This window comes from Mustelus asterias, chromosome 2 (genome assembly GCF_964213995.1).
Source record: "Mustelus asterias chromosome 2, sMusAst1.hap1.1, whole genome shotgun sequence".
NCBI lineage: Eukaryota > Metazoa > Chordata > Chondrichthyes > Carcharhiniformes > Triakidae > Mustelus > Mustelus asterias.
The window spans coordinates 127,479,080-127,505,759 of NC_135802.1; the positions used below are offsets into that span (position 1 = coordinate 127,479,080).

General features: G+C 41.9%; 1 protein-coding gene across 5 annotated transcripts in view; it reads right to left on the bottom strand.

Annotated features, from left to right (window-relative positions):
* mcur1 (mitochondrial calcium uniporter regulator 1) overlaps positions 1 to 26,680 on the bottom strand; it is an 89,769-nt gene that overhangs the window by 25,130 nt on the left and 37,959 nt on the right. For 3 of the 5 annotated variants that reach the window (XR_013500754.1, XM_078241204.1, XM_078241195.1), the window contains exons 7-8: positions 23,436 to 23,489; positions 21,209 to 21,323 (exon numbers count right to left, since the gene is read on the bottom strand). Coding sequence is in view for 4 of the 5 variants with exons in the window: in XM_078241204.1 (XP_078097330.1) it covers positions 21,209 to 21,323; positions 23,436 to 23,489 (169 nt within the window). In the remaining variant the exon portion in view is untranslated. Of the gene's footprint in view, positions 1 to 18,650; positions 20,499 to 21,208; positions 21,324 to 23,435; positions 23,490 to 26,680 lie in introns of those variants that run through there. The other 2 variants (XM_078241214.1, XM_078241225.1) reach the window with 1 other exon arrangement.

The window sequence follows — 26,680 nt, forward strand, 5'->3', positions numbered from 1 at the left end:
TCTGTATATCTCTGTTCAGTCCCTGTCATTGAACGGGATGCATAGTAAACCGGTCTACATTTTCCATCCATCCGTATCACAGCTTCCAATCCTAAAGAAGTAATATCTACAGCAATGATAGTGGGTAGCTCTGGGTCAAAGAAAGCTAAAATATCATGTGATATTGCATCTCTTTTATTTTTTCTGTTGTGCTTCCTCCCAGCACCATGTACTATCTTGTCGTAACACTTACATAGTGGCTCATTGACAACAGCTAGATTGGGCAAGAACTTTACAACTTGGCTTACCACATCTATAAATCTCTGGAGCTCAGCCATGTTCTGACGAGCTGAAAACTTCTTGGTTACTCTTGTGTCTGTGGATCAACTCTGAAACCGGATGATTCTATAATATGTCCAAGAAACTTGACAGTTGGCTGCAAGAATTCCCATTTGTTCTCGAGTGTAAGTCTTACTTCCTGTAGGCATTGCAGCACTGCTCTTAGTCTGGTGTTATGTTCTATCTGAGTGATCAATGAATCAGGACATTATCCATGTGATATATGACTTCACCCAGTCCATCCAGGATATGTGACATTGTCCTCTGGAAGATTTCTGGCAATGATGTGATGCCAAATGGTAACTTGTTTAAACAAGATCTCCCAAACAGTATAATGAACGTTTAAGCAACTTAGACTCTTCATCAAGGGGCTAATGCCACTATTTGCATCCAGCTCCGTGAAGATGAATTATTTCCCAAAACTGTTGTCCATAGGATGAGCTTCACATTCAACTGCCCTGTTCAGCTGGGTAAAAATCTGCACAAATTCTAACAGATTCGTTGGGTTCAGGTACTGGAACCAGCCTCAAACACAAGTTTGTTGGTTCTGTAGCAGATGGAATAACTCCTTTGCTTCAAAATGAGTCAATTTTCTTCTTTATCTTTGGCATGAGTGGATGAAGAATCTTTCTGGGTGTAACCAGACACACTGGCTTCATATCAGGATGGAAAGTGATGTGGCATGCTGTCTTCGAATGTTCTAGCCTATGAACAGCTGTGGAAATTCGGCTCTGGCGTTTTCAGGCTGATCTCACTTTCCAGTTACTCTACTCTACAAATCAGATGTCAGAAATTCTTTCCTGCTTAAGTGTGAACAGTTCTGTATCACATATAATGTTTCAGTGATTTTTCTCTCTCTACATTAGAGGGTTGCATTCAGTTGTCCAATGACCTTGAGTTCAATACCTCCTGGCTCATGTAGGTTTTTTACATGATGGTTGAAGAGAGCTTTCCTCCAATCACGGTTCAACATCAGAAAGAAGCCAAACTGCTACTCCTGTGGTCAACATAAAGCATATATTTTTTCTCTCAATTAGCATATCAGCACTCCAGTGGCAGAAAGCCATCTCCATATCATTGACACCTTCTACTTCATGAACCTTGCCACCTTTTGAAGGTTTGTCTTTTTGCTTATTCTGTACAGGCTGCTTGCTGTGGCACCAAGCTTGAAAATGACCCTTCTTTCCGCAAAAATAGCATTTGGTCTCCTTGGAGGGACAGTTTTCACACCTTTGTTTTTCCTGTCACACTGGTAACTGTTACTGGGGTGGTTAATGGCAGCTCTTTCAGCCTTCTCTGCTTTTTTACAGCCGCCTTTCTGCTTCTAAATTTAACATACTCCACTGAGTTAGTCATTTTTAGGATACAGTTCTCCCCGTCACCCTGAATCACCAATCGATTTTGCTTCCTGACCTCAGCTTGCCTGCTCAGTTGAATTGCTTTTGTTGAGATAAATCATCCACTGACTACAAGTCGTCAAACAAGTCCAGCACTCTGACAACAATTTTGTCCCTGATTAGTCATCTGCCATTTCACAGTTCTCTGCAAGTCTGTACAGATTGTTGATAAATGTATCAATACTTTCCCTTTATCATTGCGTATACTTGATAAATTTAGGCTGCTTGACAATGATATTCTATTGCAGATTGAAGTACGCATCCTACGCTTTTATTACTTCATCGTATGTTGTTTTATCTTCATCGATCTCTTGCCTGACTAGGATATCATCTGCACAGCTATAATAGCATTCTGACTTGCTCATCCCTTGGCTTCACCACAAGGTCCAATGCAACAGCTTACCTGATAAATCTTTGGTGCCAGTTCAACCACTCTTCTCATAGAATCATAGAATCCTACAGTGCAAAAGGAGGCTATTTGGCCCATTGAGTTTGCACCGACCACAATCCCACCCAGGCCCTGTCCCCATAATCCCATGCATTTATCTTGTTAGTCACCCTGACATTAAGGGGCAATTTAGAATGGCCAATCCAACTAACGCGCATGTCTTTGACTGTGGGAGGAAACCGGAGCACCTGGAGGAAACCCACGCAGACACGTGGAGAATGTGCAAACTCCACACAGACAGCGACCCAAGTCAAGAATCAAACCCAGGTCTCTGGCGCTGTGAGGCAGCAGTGCTAACCACTGTGCCACCCCTGTGCTTCTGCTAAGTTTAGGCCTGCAAACTGCTCAAAACTTACTGGTAATGGCAGAGACTTTCTGTATTTGTTCTTTCACTTGCTATCACCATATAATATTCTTGATCCCATTGTGCAAACACATGGTCTGCTGAGGTGAGGAAACATTAATTAAACATCTCTCACTGTGTCTACATCTTTTCAGAAGGTTGTACAAGAACGAGATCATTGCATCACTTCCTGTGATGTGTATTGTCTCATTAGCATATCAGTTAAAATTAACCTCTTCTCCTACATCACCCCCAAATGAAATGAATGGTTTACAGTACAGAAGGCCATTCAGCAGATAGTATCCATGACATCCCACCTGGTGCAATCATAACCAATCCCACTACACTACTCCCTTGCAATAGATGCAATTTGCTCTGCTTCAAATATTTATAGGCTTTTCATTTAAAAGCAGCAATAGACCCCGCCTCAACCACCACGGATGGCTAAACAACCCTCAGTGGAAATTTCTTTAAATCCTTTTATCCTCAATGACAATTTTAATTTGATGACCCTTCATCACTGACTTCTCAGCTAATGTGCTGTAGTCTTTCCCTAGTCATATCAAAATTCTTCATAATTATTTATTTTAATTTTCTGTGTTTCATTGGAAATGATCCTTCTATCTCAAGTTAATTGTCTTAATAATGATAGTTTGCATTCATGATGTCATGTTGAATTAATTGAATATTCTTTCTTTAAGAGTACTTAGTTTCAGACATGCTGGGTGGATAGAATCAGTCGCTAGGGAATAAAGTTGGAATAGGGACCAAAGACAATGGCTTCAATCTTCCTATTGTTTAACTGGAGAAAGCTCTGTTCATCCAGGACATGTCATTATAATCGCATGTCATTATAATCCCCAACACAAATCCCAAGATTTTAGCATTATCACACCCCAGGGCAAGTCATTGCTTAGTCATTGAATTTGATCCCTCACAAAACTAGCAGGATTATACGTAGTTAATATTTTGTTGAAAAACAGAACATGCTGCCAAAGTTTTCTGTTTTTCACTCATTAGGCAAGATGAAAATCTTCGACAGCGCGTCTCTTTTTTCAGCAATATACAATGTTCTGTATTTCCAAGCAACTATTAATATATTGCTGCTACAAATTTGGGATCCATGTACAAGCATTGCAAGGCATAGTAATTGTTTGGTTCTAAAAAAATACTCTCCAACTCACTATGAGCATTGCATAGAAAAATTCAACAACATTAAAAACAGTATAACTACATCCATTCCCTGATACTGCAGCACTTTTGCATCAACTCAAATTAATCTGTTTTCATATTTAACGGCAAATAATAGACATAGATAGCAAAGATTAATTAAAATTGTAGAACTACAAGTATAAAAAGTAACAATGGATGAGCAGAAAATATAAGGTGAAGCAATCAAAATCATTCAAAAACATGTTCAAAAATGTTTCACCGTTGCTTATTTTAGTTATTGAATTGACAATTGTAAAAATAAAGTTTGCAATGTAAGACATGAAAAAATACAGATTATACAATCAACTCAATTTTAAAAATTCATTTAGGGGATGTTGTGTCACTGGCTAGACCGGCATTTATTGCCCTTGAGAAGGTGGTGGTGAGCTGCCTTCTTGATCTGCTGCAGTCCATGTGATGTAGATACACCGTAAGGAGTCTCACAACACCAGGTTAAAGTCCAACAGGTTTATTTGGTAGCAAATACCATAAGCTTTCGGAGCACTGCTCCTTCGTCAGATAGAGTGGAAATGTGCTCTCAAACAGTGCAAACAGACAAAATCAAGTTGCAGAATACTGATTAGAATGCAAATCCTACAGCCAGCCAGATCTTAAAGGTACAGACAATGTGGGTGGAGGGAACATTAAACATAGGTTAAAGAAATGTGTATTGTCTCCAGACAGAACAGCTAGTGAGATGATACATCGATGATATTTTCTTCCTTTGGAGTCATGGTGAGCAATCACTGAAACAACTATATGATGACATCAACAAGTTCCATCCCACCATCAGACTCACCATGGACTACTCTCCGGAATCGGTTGCATTCTTGGACACACGCATCTCCATTAAGGACAGTCACCTCAGCACCTCACTGTACCGCAAGCCCACGGATAACCTCACGATGCTCCACTTCTCCAGCTTCCACCCTAAACACGTAAAAGAAGCCATCCCCTACGGACAAGCCCTCCAAATACACAGGATCTGCACAGATGAGGAGGATCGCAACAGACACCTCCGGACGCTGAAAGATGCCCTCATAAGAACAGGATATGGCACTCGACTCATCGATCAACAGTTCCGACGTGCCACAGCGAAAAACCGCACCGATCTCCTCAGAAGACAAACACGGGACACGGTGGACAGAGTACCCTTCGTCGTCCAGTACTTCCCCGGAGCGGAGAAGCTACGGCATCTCCTCCGGAGCCTTCAACATGTCATTGATGAAGACGAACATCTCGCCAAGGCCATCCCCACACCCCCACTTCTTGCCTTCAAACAACCACGCAACCTCAAACAGACCATTGTCCGCAGCAAACTACCCAGCCTTCAGACGAACAGTGACCACGACACCACACAACCCTGCCACAGCAACCTCTGCAAGACGTGCCGGATCATCGACACGGATGCCATCATCTCACATGAGAACACCATCTACCAGGTACACGGTACCTACTCTTGCAACTCGGCCAACATTGTCTACCTGATACGCTGCAGGAAAGGATGTCCCGAGGCATGGTACATTGGGGAAACCATGCAGACACTACGACAACGGATGAATGAACACCGCTTGGCAATCACCAGGCAAGACTGTTCTCTTCCTGTATGGGAGCACTTCAGCAGTCACGGGCATTCAGCCTTGGATCTTCAGGTAAGCGTTCTCCAAGGCGGCCTTCACGACACACGACAGCGCAGAGTCGCTGAGCAGAAACTGATAGCCAAGTTCCGCACACATGAGGACGGCCTAAACCGGGATGTTGGATTTATGTCACATTATCAGTAACCCCCACAGCTTGCCTCCTGGGCTTGTAGAATCTCTTCTTACCGTGTTCACCCCAGTCCAACGCCAGCATCTCCACATCATGTAGATACACCCACAGTGCTGTTAGTGAGGGAGTTCCAGGATTTTCACCCAGCAATGGTGAAGGAATGGTGATGTATTTCCAAGTCAGGATGGTGAGTGATTTGGAGGGAAGCTTCCAGGTAGTGTTATTCCTGTGAATCTGCTGCCCTTGCCCTTCTAGATGGTAGTGGTTGTGGGTTTGTAAGGTGCTGTCTAAGGAGCCTTGGAGAGTTGTTGCAGTGCACTTGTAGATGGTACATACACTGCTGTCACTGTGCATCGGTGGTGGAGGGAGTGAATGTTTGTGGATAGGGTCCCAATCAAGCAGGTTGCTTTGTCCTGGATGGTGTCAAGCTTCTTGAGTGTTGTTGGAGCTCCACTCATCCAGGCAAGAACAAAGAACAAAGAAAATTACAGCACAGGAACAGGCCCTTCGGCCCTCCAAGCCTGCACCGACCATGCTGCCCGACTGAACTAAAACCCCCTACCCTTCCGGGGACCATATTCCTCTATTCCCATCCTATTCATGTATTTGTCAAGACGCCCCTTAAAAGTCACTAACGTATCCGCTTCCACTACCTCCCCCGGCAATGAGTTCCAGGCACCCACTACTGTGTAAAAAATCTGCCTCGTACATTTAGTTTAAACCGTGCCCCTCGCACCTTAAACCTGTGCCCCCCTAGTAATTGACTCTTCCACCCTGGGAAAAAGCTTCTGACTATCCACTCTGTCCATGCCTCTCATAATCTTGTAGACTTCTATCAGATCGCCCCTCAACCTCCGTTGTTCCGGTGAGACCAAACCAAGTTTCTCCAACCACTCCTCATAGCTAATGCGCTCCATACGAGGCAATATCCTGGTAAATCTTTTCTGTACCCTCTCCAAAGCCTCCACATCCTTTTGGTAGCGTGGCGACCAGAATTGAACACTATGTTCCAAGTGCGGCCTAACTAAGGTTCTATAAAGCTGCAACATGACTTGCCAATTTTTAAACTCAATGCCCCGGCCGATGAAGGCAAGCATGCCGTATGCCTTTTTGACTACTGTCTCCACCTGCATTGCCACTTTCATAGAAATCAATCATAGAAACCCTACAGTACAGAAAGAGGCCATTCGGCCCATCGAGTCTGCACCGACCACAATTCCACCCAGGCCCTACCCCCATATCCCTACATATTTTACCCACTAATCCCTCTAATCTACACATCTCAGGACACTAAGGGGCAATTTTAGCATGGCCAATCAACCTAACCCGCACATCTTTGGACTGTGGGAGGAAACCGGAGCACCCGGAGGAAACCCACGCAGACACGAGGAGAATGTGCAAACTCCACACAGACAGTGACCCAAGCCGGGAATCGAACTCAGGTCCCTGGAGCTGTGAAACAGCAGTGCTAACCACTGTGCTACCGTGCCGCCCCAGTGACCTGTGTACCTGTACACCCAGATCCCTTTGCCTACCAATACTCCTAAGGGTTCTGCCATTTACTGTATATTTCCTATTTGTATTAGACCTTCCAAAATGCATTACCTCACATTTGTCCGGATTAAACTCCATCTGCCATCTCTCCGCCCAAGTCTCCAACTGATCTATATCCTGCTGTATCCTCCGATGGTCCTCATCGCTATCCACAAATCCACCAACCTTTGTGTCGTCCGCAAGCTTACTAATCAAACCAGTTACATTTTCCTCCAAATCATTTATATATATTACAAACAGCAAGGGGTGAGTATTTCATCACACACCTGACTTGTAGACTGTGGACAGGGTTTGGGGAGTCAGGAGTTAAGTTGCAGGACTCCTAGCCTCTGGCCTGCGTTTGCAGCCACAGTATTTAGTTAAGCTTCTAGTCCATGGTAACCCTCAGGATGTTGGTGGATTCAGCAATGGTAATGCCATTGACTGTCAAGGACTTAGATTCTGTCACAAACTTAGATTCTCTCTAGTTGGAAATGGTTATTGCCTGCACACATGTGGCACAAATGTTACTTGGAATTTGTCAGCCCAATCCTGGACATTGTCCAGGTCTTGCTGTATTTGGACATGGACTGCTTCAGGATGAGGAGTCATACATGGTGCTGAACATTGTGCAATCAGCAATCATCCCCACTTCTGATCTCATGATGAAAGGAAGGTCATTGATGAAGCAGCTGAAGATGTTTGGGCGGAGAGACTGACCTGAGGTCTGGGAGCTCAGATGTCTGACCTCCAACAATGACAACCATCTTCCTTTGTGCTGGGTATGACTCCAACCAGTGGAGAGATTCAATGTTGCTTCATGTTAAAGGCAGTCACTCTCATCTCTGGAGTTCAGCTCTTTGGTCCATTTTGGACCAAGGTTGTAATGAGGTCAGAAACTGAGTGACGCTGGTGGAACCCAGGCTAAGTATCAGTGAATAGGTTATTGCTAAGCAAGTGCTGCTCGATAACACTATTAACGACCCCTTCTATCATGCTACAGATGATCCAGAGTCTGCTGATGGTGTGCTGATTGGCCAGGTTGGATTTAAGAAGGGCGTCCGTGGTAGGGAAGTTGTTGGAGAGGATTCTTAGAGACAGGATGTATGTGCATTTAGAACGGAACAATCTCATTAGTGACAGACAGCATGGTTTTGTAAGAGGGAGGTCGTGCCTTACAAATTTGGTGGAGTTTTTTGAGGAAGTGACAAAAACGGTTGATGAAGGAAGGGCCGTGGATGTCGTCTATATGGATTTCAGTAAGGCATTTGACAAAGTCCCACATGGCAGGTTGGTTAAGAAGGTTAAGGCTCATGGGATACAAGGAGAAGTAGCTAGATGGGTGGAGAACTGGCTTGGCCATAGGAGACAGAGGGTAGTGGTCGAAGGGTCTTTTTCCGGCTGGAGGTCTGTGACCAGTGATGTTCCGCAGGGCTCTGTACTGGGACCTCTGTTATTTGTGATATATATAAATGATTTGGAAGAAGGTGTAACTGGTGCTATCAGCAAGTTTGCAGATGTCACGAAGATGGCTGGACTTGCGGATAGCGAAGAGCATTGTCGGGCAATACAGCAGGATATAGATAGGCTGGAAAATTGGGCGGAGAGGTGGCAGATGGAGTTTAATCCGGATAAATGCGAAGTGACGCATTTTGGAAGAAATAATGTAGGGAGGAGTTATACAATAAATGGCAGAGTCATCAGGAGTTTAGAAACACAGAGGGACCTAGGTGTGCAAGTCCACAAATCCTTGAAGGTGGCAACACAGGTGGAGAAGGTGGTGAAGAAGGCATATGGTATGCTTGCCTTTATAGGACGGGGTATAGAGTATAAAAGCTGGAGTCTGATGATGCAGCTGTATAGAACGCTGGTTAGGCCACATTTGGAGTACTGCGTCCAGTTCTGGTCGCCGCACTACCAGAAGGACGTGGAGGCGTTAGAGAGAGTGCAGAGAAGGTTTACCAGGATGTTGCCTGGTATGGAGGGTCTTAGCTATGAGGAGAGATTGGGTAAACTGGGGTTGTTCTCCCTGGAAAGACGGAGAATGAGGGGAGATCTAATAGACGTGTACAAGATTATGAAGGGTATAGATAGGGTGAACAGTGGGAAGCTTTTTCCCAGGTCGGAGGTGACGATCACGAGGGGTCACGGGCTCAAGCTGAGAGGGGCGAAGTATAACTCAGACATCAGAGGGACGTTTTTTACACAGAGGGTGGTGGGGGCCTGGAATGCGCTGCCAAGTAGGGTGGTGGAGGCAGGCACGCTGACATCGTTTAAGACTTACCTGGATAGTCACATGAGCAGCCTGGGAATGGAGGGATACAAACGATTGGTCTAGTTGGACCAAGGAGCGGCACAGGCTTGGAGGGCCGAAGGGCCTGTTTCCTGTGCTGTACTGTTCTTTGTTCTTTGGCAGCAGGGATAATCCAGGAAATTATAGGTCGGTGAGCTTTACGTCAGTGGTAGGGAAATTATTGGAAAAGATTCTTTATGGACAGGATTTTCTTACATTTGGAAACAAATTGACTTATTAATGATAAACAGCATGGTTTCATGAAGGGGAGATCGTGCCTCACCAACTTGATCAAGTGTATCGGGGAAGTGATGAAGATGATAAATGAGGGAAAGGCAGTGGATGTTGTATACATGGACTTCAATAAAGCCTTTGACAAGGTACCTCATGGTAGACTGGTATGAAAGGTGAAGTCACACAGGATCAGAGGAGAGCTGGTGGATACAGAATTGGCTGGGCCATAGAAGACAGAGGATAGCAGTAGAGTGCTTTTCTGAATGGAAGGCTGTGACTATGGTGTTCACAGTAAGAAGTTTAACAACACCAGGTTAAAGTCCAACAGGTTTATTTGGTAGCAAAAGCCACACAAGCTTTCGGAGCTGCAAGCCCCTTCTTCAGGTGAGTGGGAATTCTGTTCACAAACAGAGCATATAAAGACACAAACTCAATTTACATGAATAATGGTTGGACTGCGAATACTTTAACCTGGTGTTGTTAAACTTCTTACTGTGTTTACCCCAGTCCAACGCCGGCATCTCCACATCATGACTATGGTGTTCCACAGGGATCAGTTCTGGGACCTTTGTTGTTCGTAGTATATATAAATGATTTGGAAGAAAATGTAGCTGGTCTGATTAGTAAGTTCGCAGATGACAAAAATTGGTGGAATTGCGGATAGTGAAGAGGATTGTCAGGGGATATAGCAAGATATAGACCGGTGGAGACTTGGGCAGGCAAATGGCAGATGGAGTTTAATCCGGACAAGTGTGAGGTAATGCATTTTGGAAAGTCCAATGCATGTAGGAATTATACAGTAAACGGTCGAACCCTTAGGAGTATTGACAGGCAGAGAGATCTGGCTGTACATGTCCACCGATCACAAAGTGGTAACGCAAGTGGATAAGGTAGTCAAGAAGGCGTACGGCATGCAAAGAACAAAGAACAAAACAGCACAGGAACAGGCCCTTCGGCCCTCCAAGCCTTCATCGGTCAGGGCATTGAGTATAAAAATTGGTAGGTCATGCTGCAGCTGTACAGAACCTTAGTTAGGCCTCATTTAGAATATTGTGTAGAATTCTGGTCGCCACACTACCAGAAGGATGTGGATGCTTTGGAGAGGGTACAGAAGAGGTTTACAAGGATGTTGCCTGGTCTGGAGGTATTAGCTATGAGAAGAGGTTGGATAAACTCGATTTGTTTTCACTGGAACGACAGAGATTGAGGGGTGACCTGATAGAGGTTTACAAGATTATTAGTGGCATCGATAGAATGGATAGTCAGATGCTCTCTCCTAGGGTAGAAAAGTCAAATACTAGGGGACATAGGTTTAAGGCGCATGGGGGAAAGGAGATGTGCGAGGAAAGGTTTTTTTAAACAGAGGATGAAGAATTTCTGGAACGCGCTGCCCGGGGAGGTGGTGAGAGCCGGTACAATAGCAGCATCTAAGGGGCAACTCGACAAATACATGAATAGGATGGGAATGGAAGGATACGGACTCCTTAAATGCGTGCGGTTTTAGTTTAGGCAGACATCATGATTGGCGCAGGCTTGGAGGGCCGATCTTTGTTCTTTCTTTGTTCACTAAGCTCACAATCTCTCTTGTCATCCAGGGTTCCCGAATCTTGCCATCTTTATCCTTCATTTTTACAGGGACATACTTCCCCTGAATTGTTAACTTTCTGAGATGTGGGGACCAAAACTGCACAGTACACCAGGTGCGATCTAACCAAGCTCCTATTAAATTGAAGCAAAATCTCACTACTCCTGTACTCAAATTCTCTTATGATAAAGACTAACATTCCATTAGCCATCCTAATAGATTGCTGCACCTGCATGCTAGCCTTCAGTGACTTATGGACATGGACACCCCAACTCCCTCTGTACATCTTAGGGTAGCATGGTGGCAGAGTGGTTAGCACTGCTGTCTCACAGCGTCAGGGACCTGGGTTCGATTCCCGCCCTGAGTCATTGTCTGTGTGCAGTTTGCACATTCTCCCTGTCTGCGTGGGTTTCCTCCAGGTGCTCAGGTTTCCTGCCACAATCCGAAAGACATGCTGGTTAGTGCATTGGCTATTCTAAATTGCCCATTGTTAGGGGGTTAGCAGGGTAAATAAGTGGGGTTACGGGGAATAGAGCCTGGGTGGGATTGTGGTCGGTGCAGACTCGATGGGCCAAATGGCATCCTTCTGCACTGTAGGATTCTATGATCTCTCTAATTTGTACACTTTCTAATTTCTTACCATTTAGGAAATACTCTGCACATCTGTTCCTGCTACCAAAATGGATTACCTCATTTTTCCATCTGCCATGTTTTTGCCCACTAAGTCTGTCCAAATTCTCCTGTAGCAGCTTTACATCATTCTCACAACACACATTCCTGCCTAGCTTATCTGAAAACTTAGAAATATTACATTTGATCCCCACATCCAAATCATTGATATATATTGCGAACAGCTAAGTACAGATTCTTTTGGTACCCCATTAGCTACACTCTATGCAAGAATGACCCATTTATTTCTACTGTTTTTTGCCTGTTAGCCAATCCTCAATGCAGGCCATGACTGTATGTTGCCTCCAATCTCGTACTTTTATTTTTCCAACAATCCTCGTGGGGGACTTTTATCAAAAGCCTTCTGAAAGTCCAAATACATGATGCTATCAACACTATCAATTTTGTTTGCAACATCTTCAAAAATCTCCAATGAGTTCACCAAACATGATTTCCCATTTGTAAATCCATGCTGACATTGCCCAATCAGATTTTTTTTTTTTAGAAACCCTACAGTGCAGGAGGCCATTCGGCCCATCGAGTCTGCACCGACCACAATCCCACCCAGGCCCTACCCTCACATATTTACCCGTTAATCCCTCTAACCTACACATCTCAGGACTCTAAGGGGCAATTTTTAACCTGGCCAATCAACCTAACCCGCACATCTTTGGACTGTGGGAGGAAACCGGAGCACCCGGAGGAAACCCACGCAGACACTAGGAGAATGTGCAAACTCCACACAGTGACCCAAGCCGGGAATCGAACCCAGATCCCTGGAGCTGTGAAGCAGCAGTGCTAACCATTGTGCTACCGTGCTGCCCCTATCATGATTGCTCAAGTGTCAAATTATCCTTTAGAATAGATTCCTGCATTTTCCCTACCACTGATGTAAGCTAACAGGTCTCTAGTTCCCTGTTTTCTCTCTCCTTAAATAGTGGGGTGACATTTTCTACCTTCCAATCTTCAGGAGCCGTTCCAGAGAGAATTTTGGAAGATGATCACCAATATATCCATAATTGTAGCAATCTCCTTCAACATTCTGGAATCCATAATATCAGATTTATGCTGTTTGGTACGCAAGTAGTCCTGTGTTGTAGTTTTACCAGGTTGACATCTCATTATTAGGTGCATCCTTCATGTATCCTTATCAATGTTTTTACTAGGGGGCCTAAACCTCTCTGAAAGACCAAGGAGTCTGAGTTGGTACTCTCCCCAGTCTATAACTAAAGAAATGGAACTATAATCTGCTAACAAACGTTTGAGTGCATACAAGTGCCAGCATGTGATCATCTCTGTAGCATGCAGTTTGATTTTCAACAGGTAAACCGTTTTGCACAGCATGGAAACATTAGAAGTTTCAGCAATTTTTCCAAATGCCCACAAAACAAACTGACACATGAACTTTTAACATTTTTTGGAGGTTAAGTTTTGACAGGAAAGTTTTTTCAAGAGCCTATCATTTTAGTGAGGAAAACACAGCTAGAGTTTAGGACAGTAGGAGGAAAAAGCTTTTATTTCATAGTGTTTTATGAATGGCTCAAATGTGACTTTGTTTTAAATCTCAAAAATATTTGCATAAACAGATCTATGTCAGTTGGCAAGAAAATCTCTTGGGAACCAGTCACTGAGCAGGTCTTTTCCAAACTCTTTCACTATGTACATATCTGGCCTCTAACAGCATACATATGGCCCACTGTGAATAATGCCAAGACAATTTGTAATCCCTCTCAAACACATTTATTGTCCATCACAATCTAATCGTACATGCCCCTGCACAACATTTAGCCTACAGGGTTCTGGTTCTCATTTGGATACTAACAGATCAGACTCTGTTTAGAAAGGATTAACGTGGAGATGTAAAAACCATTTTTGAAGTTTCACAGCAAAATATCAGATAGATCACAGACACCGGTCTCTTTGTTTTTGCACTTTTGAGTTCTTTGAAACAGTGGTAATCATCTGGTATATTCCATAGTTGTTGTTATGAAAATACTTAAATGAGGTACTGGGGACCAGAAGCCAATATCTAATAGAGGAAGGTTGGGTGACCAAATCTTGATGTGGTACAAGAAACAGTCAGCAACATTTTGGCTGAAATTAAGTCTCTGGAGGGTGGAGGCTGCCTAAAGAACCTTGGAATACTGGAGTCTGGATCAGGGTTTCAGCATCAGGTGGGCCAAAGATCAGGGTATAGGGCAAAAACTTAATGAAGATAAAGTAAGGAATCTTTGGGATAAAGATTATATTGGTTTGACACTCATTCCACAAATGAAGTCTCACAAGACACAGAGATGGCAAATAGGTTCAGGCTCAACAGTGGCTAGCATAGGAGATGAAGTTGTTGGATTGGGGTTGAGTTTGTGACAGAAATCGATGTCATCAGATTCGGTCTTCCAAATAAACAAGTGGAGGAAACTGCAGCTCATTAGAGATTGAAAACCAGGAAAGTGGTCAGGCAACACATGCAGTAAAGTAATTGAGAAAATAGTGGAGAGATGGAGCTGAGTGTCCAATGGGTAGAAGCGGACAGAATGAGGGAATGAACATAGGTGGAGTTCGGAGGGTAAATATATGGGGTTATGGAGATAGGACCTGGGTGGCATTGTTGTTGGTGCAGGCTCGATGGGCCAAATGGCCTCCTTCTGCACTGTAGATTCTATAAATAGGAAGAGGGGGGCTCAAGGCTTGATCTTTGGAAGATCCCCAAAAGTAATAGAACGAGGGCTGGACAAGAGGTCTTTACTGGACATTCTTACTTGTCTGATTATAAAGTATGGATCAGGGTTTCAGCATTAGGTGGGCCAAAGATCAGGGTATAGGGCAAAAACTTAATGAAGTTAAAGGCTCATGGAGGGGCAGAAATTTCTTTCAACTACCATTGTTGTTCCTTCATTCAATACTTACTAGAAATATGACATATAATGGAAAATACATAAATTAAACAAAATAAACGCTACAAGAAGATTTGTTACATCAGATATACCTTTGGTATAGGCAAAAATATGGTGGAGTATAATGTGATAGAATGTGAACGTGTCCACATTTGCAGGAAGAATAACTATATACTATTTAAAGAGAGAGATTTTAGAATTCTGTAGTCCAGAGAGATCCGGATGACCTGGTACATAAATCACAAAGTTAGTATGCGGACACAGCAAGTAAAGTAAGTGGAATGTTGGCTGTTATAACGAGGGGAATGGAGCATAAATTAGGGAAGTCTTTCTGCAGCTGTGCAAGGCCTTGGTGAGACCACACCTGGAATACTGTGTAAAGTTGTGGTCTCCTTATTTGAAAAAGATACAAATGTGTTAGAAGCAGTTCAGAGAATGTTCATTTCACGTATTCTTGGGAGGAAGGGGCTATCATCTGAGGAAAGGTTGGCATTGTATCGATTGCATTTAGACAAATGAGAGATGATCGGATTAAAACATTCTGAGGGGACTTAATAGGATGGATACTGAGAAGATGCTTCTCCTCTTGTAGGGAGCAGTTTCAACTCTCTTTCACCTTCTTCCTTCGGGAAAAAGATACAAAAGTCACTTACCAACCGACTGAAGAACAGCTTCTTCCCTGCTGCTGTCAGATTTTGAATGGACTTAATTTGCATTAACACCCTAGCTATGACTGTAATACCATATTCTGCACTCTCTCGTTCCCTTCTCTATGAACGATATGTTTTGTCTGTATAACGCACAAGAAATAATACTTTTCACCGTAGGTTAATACATGTGACAATAATAAATCAAATCAAAATAAGGGGTCTCCTCTCAAGATGGAGATGAGATTTTCTTTTCTTTCAGAGGGACATTAGCCTGTGGAATTCTCTTCCCTGAAAGCAGTGGAGACTGGGTCATTGAATTTATTCAAGGCTCAAGTGAATTGATTTTTGACAGATAAGGGAGTTGAGGGATATAGGAGGCAGACAGAAAAGTGGAGTTGAGACCACAATCAGATCAGCCAAGATCTTATCAAATGGTGGAGCAGGCTTAAAGGGCCACTGCTCCTATGTTCCTTGGCCTCTGTAGGAAGATCGTGAAGGTTCCTATATGAATCATTGCAAGGCATAAATATTAAACAGCAGAGCAGCCTACAACTGCCTCTTGCAAATGGTATTTTACAAGCTAAACATTTGACTTCGACTAAGCTAATTTGTTTCTCTTCCATCTACATCCCTATCAAATAAAACAAATTTGAAAGTTAAAAACAAACTGAGTATGCTGGAAAAATTCAGTCGGCCTGGCAGCATCTGTAAGTAGAAACAACAGAGTTAAAGTTTTGAGTCAATTTGGCTCTTCATCAGAACTGACAGGCAAAATCTGTTAGAAACTATATTGTAGGTACAAGAGATTGCAACAAAAGTGTATCAAATTTAAAAGCAAGAGATAGATGACCAGCTGTGGGGGTGGGGGAGGGGGAAGGAATGTTTTTGCATTGAGACAAAAAATGCGTGGGGTATAAAAAAAGGGAGTTTAAAGGTAGTGGAGCAAGGTCACAGTCTGAAGTTGAACTCAATGTTGAGTCCCGCAGGCTCTGACCTGCCTAATTGGAAAATGAGATGCTGCTCCTTAGTTATGAGGACTTAGTTATGAGGAGAGATTGGGTAAACTGGGGTCGTTCTCACTGGAAAGACGGAGGATGAGGGGTGACCTAAAAGAGGTGTATAAAATTATGAAAGGCATAGATAGGGTGAACGGTGGGAAGCTTTTTCCCAGATCGGTGGTGACGTTCACGAGGGATCATAGGTTCAAGGTGAGAGGGGGGAGGTTTAACACGGATATCAGAAGGATGTATTTTACACACAGGGTGGTGGGGGCCTGGAATGTGCTGCCGGGCAAGGTGGTGGAGGCGGACACACTGGGAACATTTAAGACTTATCTAGATAGCCACATGAACGGAGTGGGAATGGAGGGATACAAAAGAATGGTCAAGTTTGGACCAGGGAGCGGCGCGGGCTTGGAGGGCCGAAGGGCCTGTTCCTGTGCTGTATTGTTCTTTGTTCCTCGAGTTTGCGCTGGGTTTCATTGGAGCACTGCAACAGACCAAGGATGGACATGAGAACAAGGTGCTGAGTTAAAATGGCAAACAGCAGGAAGGTTGGGTTTTGCTTGTGGATTGAGCGAAGGTGTTCTGCAAAGCGGTCACCCAGTCTGTGTTTAGTCTCCCCAATGTTGAGGAGACTGCAATGCAAGGAGATACAAGTGAAATGCTGCTTAACCTTAAAGGAGTGTTTGGGGTCATGAATGGAGAGGAGGGAGGAGATAAAGCAGCAGGTGTTGCACCAGTGATTGCAAGGAAAGGTGTCATGGAAAAGGGATGGGGAGTTGGATGTGATGGACGAGTGGACCAGTGTGTCACACAGGGAGCTTTTCCTGTGAAATGCTGACAGGGGACGACAGGAAGATTCTTGGTGGCATCATGCTGGAGTTGGCAGAAGATGATTCTTTGAATGTGGAGGCTTGTGGGCTGGAAAGTGAGGACAAGAGGGACCCTGTCACAGTTTTGGGAGGGAAGGGGTGAAGACAGAGGTGCTGGAAATGGATTGAACCCAATTGAGTGCCCTGTCAAACATAGTAGGGGGTAACTTCAGTTAAGGAAAAACACACGTCAGAAGCAGAATTTTCAAAGGTGGCATCATTGGAACAGATGTGATGGAGGTGGAGATTCTGGGAGAATAGGAATGGAGTCCTTGCAGGAAGCAGGGCAAGGAGTTGTAGTTGAGGTAGCCGTGGGAGTCCGTGGGCTTGTAATGAATACTGGTGGTCAGGCTATCACTGGAAATGGAGACAGAGAGGTCAATGAAGAGAATGGAAGTATTGGAGATGAACCATGTGAAGGTGAGAAAGGGCAGGAAATTGGAAAAAAAAATGAATTTTTTTCCAGGTCCAGGTGACAGCATGAAGCAACACTGATACAATCATCAATATAATGGAATAAAAAGAGTTGTGGCAGCAGGTTTTAATAGCACTGGAATAAGAAGTGCTCCATGTAACTGATAAAAAGACAGACATAACTGGAGCCCGGGTGGGTACTCATGGCCACATCTTTTATTTGCAAGAAGTGAGACAAGTTAAAGAAGAAATTATTGAGTGACAGAACAAGTTCAACCAGGAGGAAAGTGATGGCTGATGGGGATTATTCGGGTCTCTGCTCAAGGAAGAGGCAGAGAGCCCTCAGACCTCCCTGGTTGGGTTTGGTGGTGTAGAGGGATTGGATGTCCATAATGAAAAGGAGGCGCTTAGGGCCAGAGAACTGGAAATTGTTGATAAGACATAGGGCATCAGAGGAATCACAAATTAGGTGGGAAGAGACCAGACAATGGGAGACAGCATGGATTCAAGATAGGAAGAAATTAGTTCTGTAGGGCAGGAACAGGCTGATACATTGAATCTATCAGGGCTGTCCTATTTCTGGATTTTGGCAAGGAGGTAGCAGTGGACTGCATTGGGTTGGAGGATGAGGTTGGAGGCTGTGGAGGGAAAATTTCCAGAGGTGCTGAGTTCTGAAAGTTATGTTAAAGCATTATATACAACAACTCAAATTTGTATAATGTCAAATCATACACAGCTACATAACAGTTTGAACAAATAGTAGGCCTTTTTCTTTGGTCAAAAGCCAAATATTGTTGAAGTGGTCACAGCTACAATCTATTTATTCAGCACATTATTAAAGTAAGTTTGATTAGTGTTTTGCATTTGTACATAGGAAATTACAGGGCTGGTAGGTTACAGTTAGCTTTGTAGCTGACAATTAATTGGCCACTCCTTCAATTAACTACCCAGTTTCACTCAAAAAGAGTGAATTATCATACCAAGTATAGATACAAAAGACAACATTACCATATCCTGTTAAAATTTATTTCATTTTTAAAATTCATTACTGTTCACATAAACATTACAAATGTCAATGCGAGACCAAGGCAGAACTGCAAGATTTCAACATTAAATAGAGGGAATATTTAGAGCACAAATTGGTTTCTCTTTTAGCCTTAAAAAAAATATGCAAAAAATAACTTTAAATTTCGATGGGAGAAAATGCAACTATTGGCATCGCATTTAAGTTCCGCCATTTCAAAGTTTAAACTTCCTCTAAGATGCAATGTTAATAGAAAATTCAATTTTTTAGTATATTTATGCTTGCTTTGCCTGAATAAATCTATTCCCACAGGAAAAATTCCACAAGCATCAGATACTTTCTTGTATCTCATCCAAGTAACTTTTCTGTATCTAAGAATGTAGGTGACAAGTGTTAACTGGCTGGTCATCATGCAAGACACTACTGCCACACCAAACCAGTCCCAATTATGCACAGTCTAGCAGGAATCACTGGAAAACAACTAGGTTGAAAATCTTGTCATATTCTCTCTCTCTACACAGTGGCAGAAATCAAATTGCAGCATTTTATTCTACCCAGGCTACATCAACTAACTCCGATATCAGCCAAAACATCAGGTTCAAATACTGATGGTTATTTTGTTGTCCCAATATTTTGCAAGGTAAGAGGAACAGAAATGCTTTTACATTTCCAATTGGTCTTAACACTATTTATAGGTTTAATTTTTAAAAAGGCAAGAAATTTTTCTGATAAATTAGTGAAGAAAAATTAAATTATATATCTATCCAAATTCTTACTTAAAAGACAATTAACAATCAGAAAGATTGATCAGGCCAAATAATAGAAACAAGTACTTCTGCAAATCTGGAAATAGAGAAATGCTTTGCAGGATAAATTGAAAAACACCTTAAAGCTTGATTGAATGTAATTCATTTGGCTTTTCTTTTTCCTGTATACATTATCTACATTATTTTTACTCTTATTACGAAACACTGCAAAACTAGATTTTATGAAATTATGGGCACTGATATGTGATATTACACTGATTGAAGTTGATACATCCTTCACATAACTCGCCTGACACCACTGGGAAGCATTAAATCATTCCTTAAATGCTTTTGATATTCATGAGATTAATTCCAGCACTAACCAATGACAGTTTGTCAACAAATAGTTCCTGAACTGCCATGATCTCTACCAAATGAATCGGAAACAATGCAAACATAAAAATTTGACATCAATTTTTGCTTTGGTTTCTGTACATGTGAAAATATCCCAAACTTGTCCCTTCAGTGTGAAACAACAATTACTGACGAGCTTCCAGAAGCTTTTTTTTGCATGTACCCTGTAAGTCTAAGCTGTTACTATCACAAACAGCAATCTGACCTTTATAATGAACTTTATAATGAACACTGATAACTTAATTTTTGGTTGGCCAAAAGAACTAGAATAAAAAACTATTTTGAGACAAGTAATACAGGTTCGTGGTAAAAAAATAAATGCAGAATAGCTTTAAATTGTTAAATTAGTACAAAATTTACAGGTGCAATTCTCTCAATTTACAATTTATCATACATAATTTGTCAGCACCAAATTTGGTAACAAAATGCATACATGATGTACTACATTTTTAAAAGTTCAATAGATTAACACACATTTTTCAGTGAATTAATATGCAAAAGTCTTGATTCTTTAAGGCATCCAAGCTTTTCGAATGATTATGTCCTGGATATTATATATAATCACAATGGATCATTTTCCTGACACCTTGAGGATGAATATTAAGGTCCAGTGAGGGATTAAATTTCATACCCAGAGGCGATAAAATCCAAGTACTATGGTAAGACATGTGAAAATTGAACCTACAAGGAAACATGCATCAAGAATAAAGATCAATGGCAAGGTTGTCAAATGTACATTATTTCACCAGCTCAAAAACATTTTCATGAAAATGAAATTGCTGTATTTACACTGCAATCAATTAATTCCAATCACAGGGGAGCATCCTTCACATCTAGGTCCTCAGATTTGCATTGATAAAACCTGCTTCTTACTGTGATCTATGAGTCATTGACCCATGAAAATCTGACATTCTGATCCTGATTGGGAAGAGGGAGTCAGTTTTGGCAAGATAATCGAAGAGAACCAGCAGACATGCACGTCCTACACTACTGTGATTTCAACCAAGCAAGATTCAATGCAAAATACTTTTAAGCAACTCTAAGAGAAAAACATAGATTCAAAAGATATTTGAAAGTTTGAGCTATACTGAAATTAAAAAGTAACATGCTCAAGAGATTATATACAACTCAAATTAACAAGTATATCTAAAAAATAATCCTTAGCCCATTTATTATTGCTTGATCACAATTGAGCAGCAACTATTATAACGTACCTTTCTTTCATTCATTCTTGATTTCTATTTTACTTAATTTGAATGTTAGATGTCATAAATATTGTCTATTATATACCTGATCTCACACTCCTACCTTCAGCAAATGCATAGGTGACTTATATAACAATTTACAGCATATACAGCAATCATTACCAATCTCATAAACAATCTTCTTACCTGCTAAATATTTAATGGTATCAAGTTTGTGGGATTCCAACAGAGTTTTGAGCCCCGCTACTTCAGTGTCTATCTTTCGGTTTATTTGAGTCACAGCTTGGTTTTGCTGCGAATGCTGGAAATTAGGTAGGAGCCACGTCAAAACTTAAGTGACATTAAGCAGTTTATAAAAAAAACAAAGCACTCCTACAAATAGATAATGTCTGAAACTACCATGGAGAAAGGCAGGAGCTCAACTATTCAACAGTGTCAGCTTCTAAGGTGCAATGTCCTTGGTTCATGACCCCTTTCGGCACTTGAGCACAAAAATCAAGGCCTACACTGCAGCTTAACTGAGGGAGTGCTACACTATCAAAGAGGCTGTCTTTTGAATCAAATGCTAGTGCTCTCTCAGATTAGTGTAAATGAACAGCAGGAGAGCTATCCCTGGTATCCTGACCAATATTTTCTCTTTAATCAGCATCACAAAAACTGATTATCTGGCCATGATCATGTTTCCTTCATTACCACACTTCAAAAGTGCTTCATTTGGCTTGGAGACATCTGTTGTCATGAAAAGTGCTCTGTAAATACAGGTCTTTCTTTTCATTCTAACCTTCAATCCAAGGAAAAAATCATGGCTATGGTAAGGAACAAAGTGAATTATGTAATTAAATTTCAAAAGATAATTTGTGTTCAATACAGTACTTGTGTGGATATTTTTGTTATGCTGTTTGCTTTAAGGTTTTAATGTTACTTTTCTCCTAATTAAGATTTTACAATAGTGGGTTTGATAAGAGTTTAAAATCAAATGGAGATTGGATTGGATTAAAGTGTAACTGAAATAAGATAAGATTTTGAAATTCTTTAATCTTGAGTATAATTGATGGCCACGATTGTCCTCAAGAAAATATAGGAATTTGACAAAGATTCCTAGCTCTGTCAGTTTAAGAAGCTGGAAGTGGAAAGTGACTTGTTTAAAATTTATGAGCTGCAGCAATCACTTCGAAACTCACACCAGCATTAGTTTATAAAGGCAGATCTGTGGGAAACAATCAAATGTGCAAATTTTAAGCATAGGATGGAGAGATGTAAGATAAGTGTGAAAATGTGATAGTCTTAATTTGGTAGGGTTAATTAAGGGTTGGGATATTTGAAATTATGATAAATCTTGTTTTGGATTAACCTTGGATCAAAACTTGTTAGGTTCAACGATATATTCCTGATACGATTAACAATGAAAAGATAATTCTAGAATTAGATTCTGAGAAAAGAATTAGTCCTGGATTCTGAATGTTTGCCAAAAAAAAAAGAGTGATGACGAGACTTTGTATTAGCTAAAGTTAAACTAAAAACGTTCTGGCAACCTGACACATAACTCCTCTAACTATTGGGTGGTAAAAACATACTCACCCACTCTTAAGAGACGTGTCTTGCTGTCAGATTTGGTGAGTCGCCCTGCTTAGCAGCGCCAATTTTGTAGGGGTTTTTTCAGAGGCTAAGTATTGAGGTTAACTTTAGCTAATACAAAGACTCGCGGCTACAGCATCCTGGTAAAAGACGTTGCTTTATTGACAAAAGGCTGGGCAATCTAACCCTTCTCTAAAGTTACATCAGTGGCAATACAATTATACAACTTCCAAAAGAGATTTTACCCGCCTTCTGGCTCATCATGAGCCAATCATGAGTAAATGTCATATACCTCGGCCAATTACAGATATCCTCTGACAGTACGAGAACGATAAGCTCTAGCAGTTTCTGCTTGACATTCCCATGGCCTCCTGTTCTGGACTCTTATCTGGCCTATTCATTTAGCTGTCTGGAACCACCAGCTTGTCTTTGCTCAATGAATCTCTCATTCACCGAGCTGTCTGGTACCCATGCTGATAAGAGCTATGCTTCTATGGGTGTATTGTTATAAGGAATGTGGTTCACTTGACTGGCCTATTTCCCATGATGCCTTAGAACCCTGTGCCATTAACTAAGGTGCATGCCTGTTCAATAATACACTTTCAAAAATACATGTTTAAATTCTGTAACTGTGGTTCTGTGTGTTTCTATGCAGACAGTACCTCTGTAAAATATATATAAGGCAGTCTGAGATTCTTATCCTAAGGTAATCCACTCTGTTCTAATTGCCTTTATTAGTATTTTAAATCCCAAAGTATTTTGAAGTCCTCTAACATTAACATGGCCATGTGAGGAACAAAGTGAATTACATAATTAAATTTCAAAAGACAAGTCTTACCAACTCTACAATATCTGCTCTGGTTTCCAACACTCTCTTTTCGTGCTCTGTTAACTGTAGAGACAGACAGAAAGTAACACCAAAAGTAGATTACAAAGTTCAAATAGGCAGCTTGGTGTGACATTTAGTACGGATGTTCAAATGTTCTATGCTAAACTGAATTTTTTTGCAAATAAATTCTGTACTAAACAATAACCTTTAAAACAAGATTCTCGCTAACACTAGAACAGCAAATGCGAAGGCACAATGTTCTTAAGAAATCGAAGGCTGAAATTATTTTGCTATGCATTCCAGCTTGTTCTATACTTGGTATACATAGTTGCAATTGTAGTGCATCATCAAATGCTTCCTCATTCTTAACTCTGAAAGACTATTCTTGTAAATATTCTTTCACTCCTAACTCTCATTATTAAACATATATGCACAGTATACAACAGAAAAGCTGGTTACTGAGATTATCATATTAAAATAGCCCAAGCCCACTTTTGCACGGAAAAGGAATTAACACCACCAGACAATACAAGACTATAAACAAGTCAGGTGTATTAAAACAAAGATTCAACAGTAGCATAAAGTCAATACAACAGATTTCACCTGATTAGAAGTTTTGTAGAAGTTCCTCAGTGTTGTGTTTTAGGCCCAACCATCCTTAGCTGCTTCATCAATGACCCCCTTTCATCACAAGATCAGAAGTGGGGATGTTTGCAGACGCCGGCACAATGTTCAGCACCATTCACAACTTCTCAGATACTGAAGCAGTTCATGTCCAAATGCAGCAAGACCTGGGCAATATCCAGGCTTGGGCTGACAAGAAACATTTGTGCTACACAAGTGCTGGGTCATGACCACCTCCAACAAGAGAGGATCTAATCATCGCCCCTTGACATTCAATGGCATTAGCAACCGTGATTCCTCCATCATGAACAGCCTGGGGTTACCATTGAGCAGAAACTGAACTGGACTAGCCAAATAAGTACTGTGGTAACAGAGCTGGTCAAAGGCTAGGAATCCTGAGGTGAGTAACTCATCTGACTCCCAAAGCCTTTCCATCACTTACAAATCAAGAGTGTAATGGAATACTCTCCACTTGCCTGGGTGAGTGCAGCTCCAAAAACAGTCAAGAAACTCACCACCATCCAGGACAAAACAGCTTGCTTGATTGCTACCCTTTCACAAACATTCAATTCCTGCACCACCGACGAACAGTGGCAGCTGTGTGTAATGCACTGCAGGAACTGCCAAGCAAGGTGATTGAGGCGGACACGCTGGGATCGTTTAAGACTTATCTAGATAGCCACATGAACAGACTGGGAATAGAGGGATACAAACGAATGATCTAGTTGGGCACATGAGCGGCGCAGGCTTGGAGGGCCGAAGGGCCTGTTCCTGTGCTGTATTGTTCTTTGTAACTCACCCAGGTTCCTTAGCACCTTCCAAATCTACAACCACTGCCATTTTGGATCTTTCTCTACACCCTAGCTATGAAATAGAAAATAGAAATAGAAACCCTACAGTGCAGAAGGAGGCCATTCGGCCCATCGAGTCTGCACCGACCACAATCCCACCCAGGCCCTACCCCCACATATTTACCCGCTAATCCCTCTAACCTACGAATCCCAGGAGTCTAAGGGGCAATTTTAAACCTGGCCAATCAACCTAACCGGCACATCTTTGGACTGTGGGAGGAAACCGGAGCACCCGGAGGAAACCCACGCAGACACGAGGAGAATGTGCAAACTCCACACAGACAGTGACCCGAGCCGGGAATCGAACCCGGGACCCTGGAGCTGTGAAGCAGCAGTGCTAACCACTGTGCTACCGTGCCGTAACACTGTAACTGTAAAACTACTTTCTGCACTCTCATTTCCTTCTCTATGAACAGTATGCTGTCTGTATAGTGCACAAGAAAAATACTTTTCACTGTATGCTAATACGTGACAATAATAAATCAAATCAAAATCAAAGAGATTGGAGATCCCCCTCCAATTCACTGACTTGGAAACATATCACGTTCCTTCAATACTGGATTCGCTCCCTAACAACACTGGGCAATAAATGCTGGCCTAGCCAGTGACGCCCACATCCCATAAAATGAATTTTTAAAACCGTGTATATTCTGGTGTACAAAAATAGATATTACTTTACTAATCCCTATACTACCAAACCCAAAAAACATAAACAACAGTCATTTCTATTTTTCACCTAATCACCACAAAGCTGCAACCAAATCGGTGTTGTTTGAGCCAAGATGGTGGTGATAGGGCAGATGAGTTGGAAAAGGAAGTCATTTTTATCCTCAAAATCAACAGCTCCTTGCTAGAGTGTCAGGCTTCAGAAGCCCTCTTCCCTCAAACCTGCTGCAAAAGATGAACAGAGTAAAGTCCATAAGGGATAATGATAACTGATGGTCTGTTTCCTTCACTCAAGCAGATTTGGGATAAGTCTTCCAATAATAACTAACTCATCTGCCCCAACGCACTGTTACTCATGTCTTAAATATAACTTGCATCAAAGTTATGCTGGGCACCATGTGCATTATGACCCCCCCTAAAACTAGGCAAATGCTGTGGCAATTATACTTTCTAGCATGGATCACTGGAACTTAAAACTTTCCTAGTCTGTATGACTCTGCTCCACATAAATAGTGCATTTATCATAGTTCCTAATGGTGAAATCTCAACATCACTGGATGCAGAGAGGGACTAGATAAGGATGTCCCTTACTAGACCTTTTTGCATCTAAAATTCTGGGTATTATAAAACAAAGTGTTGATAGGGTATAAACTGGTGGAAGAGTGCATTCCACTTCTTTATTCAAGAATTCTATGATTCGCTTCATGGCCGTGTATATCTCCAAACAGTATAAAAGGCACCACTATCGGCATAAACACGGTAACCAATATATTACTCTTTATGTACCGATGTCTATTACTGGACTAGCAATCCAGAGGCCCAGGCTAATGCTCTGGGGACACTGGTTAAATTCCCACCATGGCAGCTGGTGTAAATTAAATTCATAGAACCCCTACAGTGTATAAGGAGGCCATTCTGCTCATCAGTTAATAAATCAACCATCATTCCTGTACCAAACCTTAATGACTACCACCTGGTGGCTCTGACATCCATCATTATTAAGCGCTTCGAAAGGTTAGTCATAGCTTGCATCAACTCCGGTCTCCCAAACTGCCTGGATCCACTACAGTTCACCTATCACCACAACAGGTCCACAGTAGACGCCATCTCCCT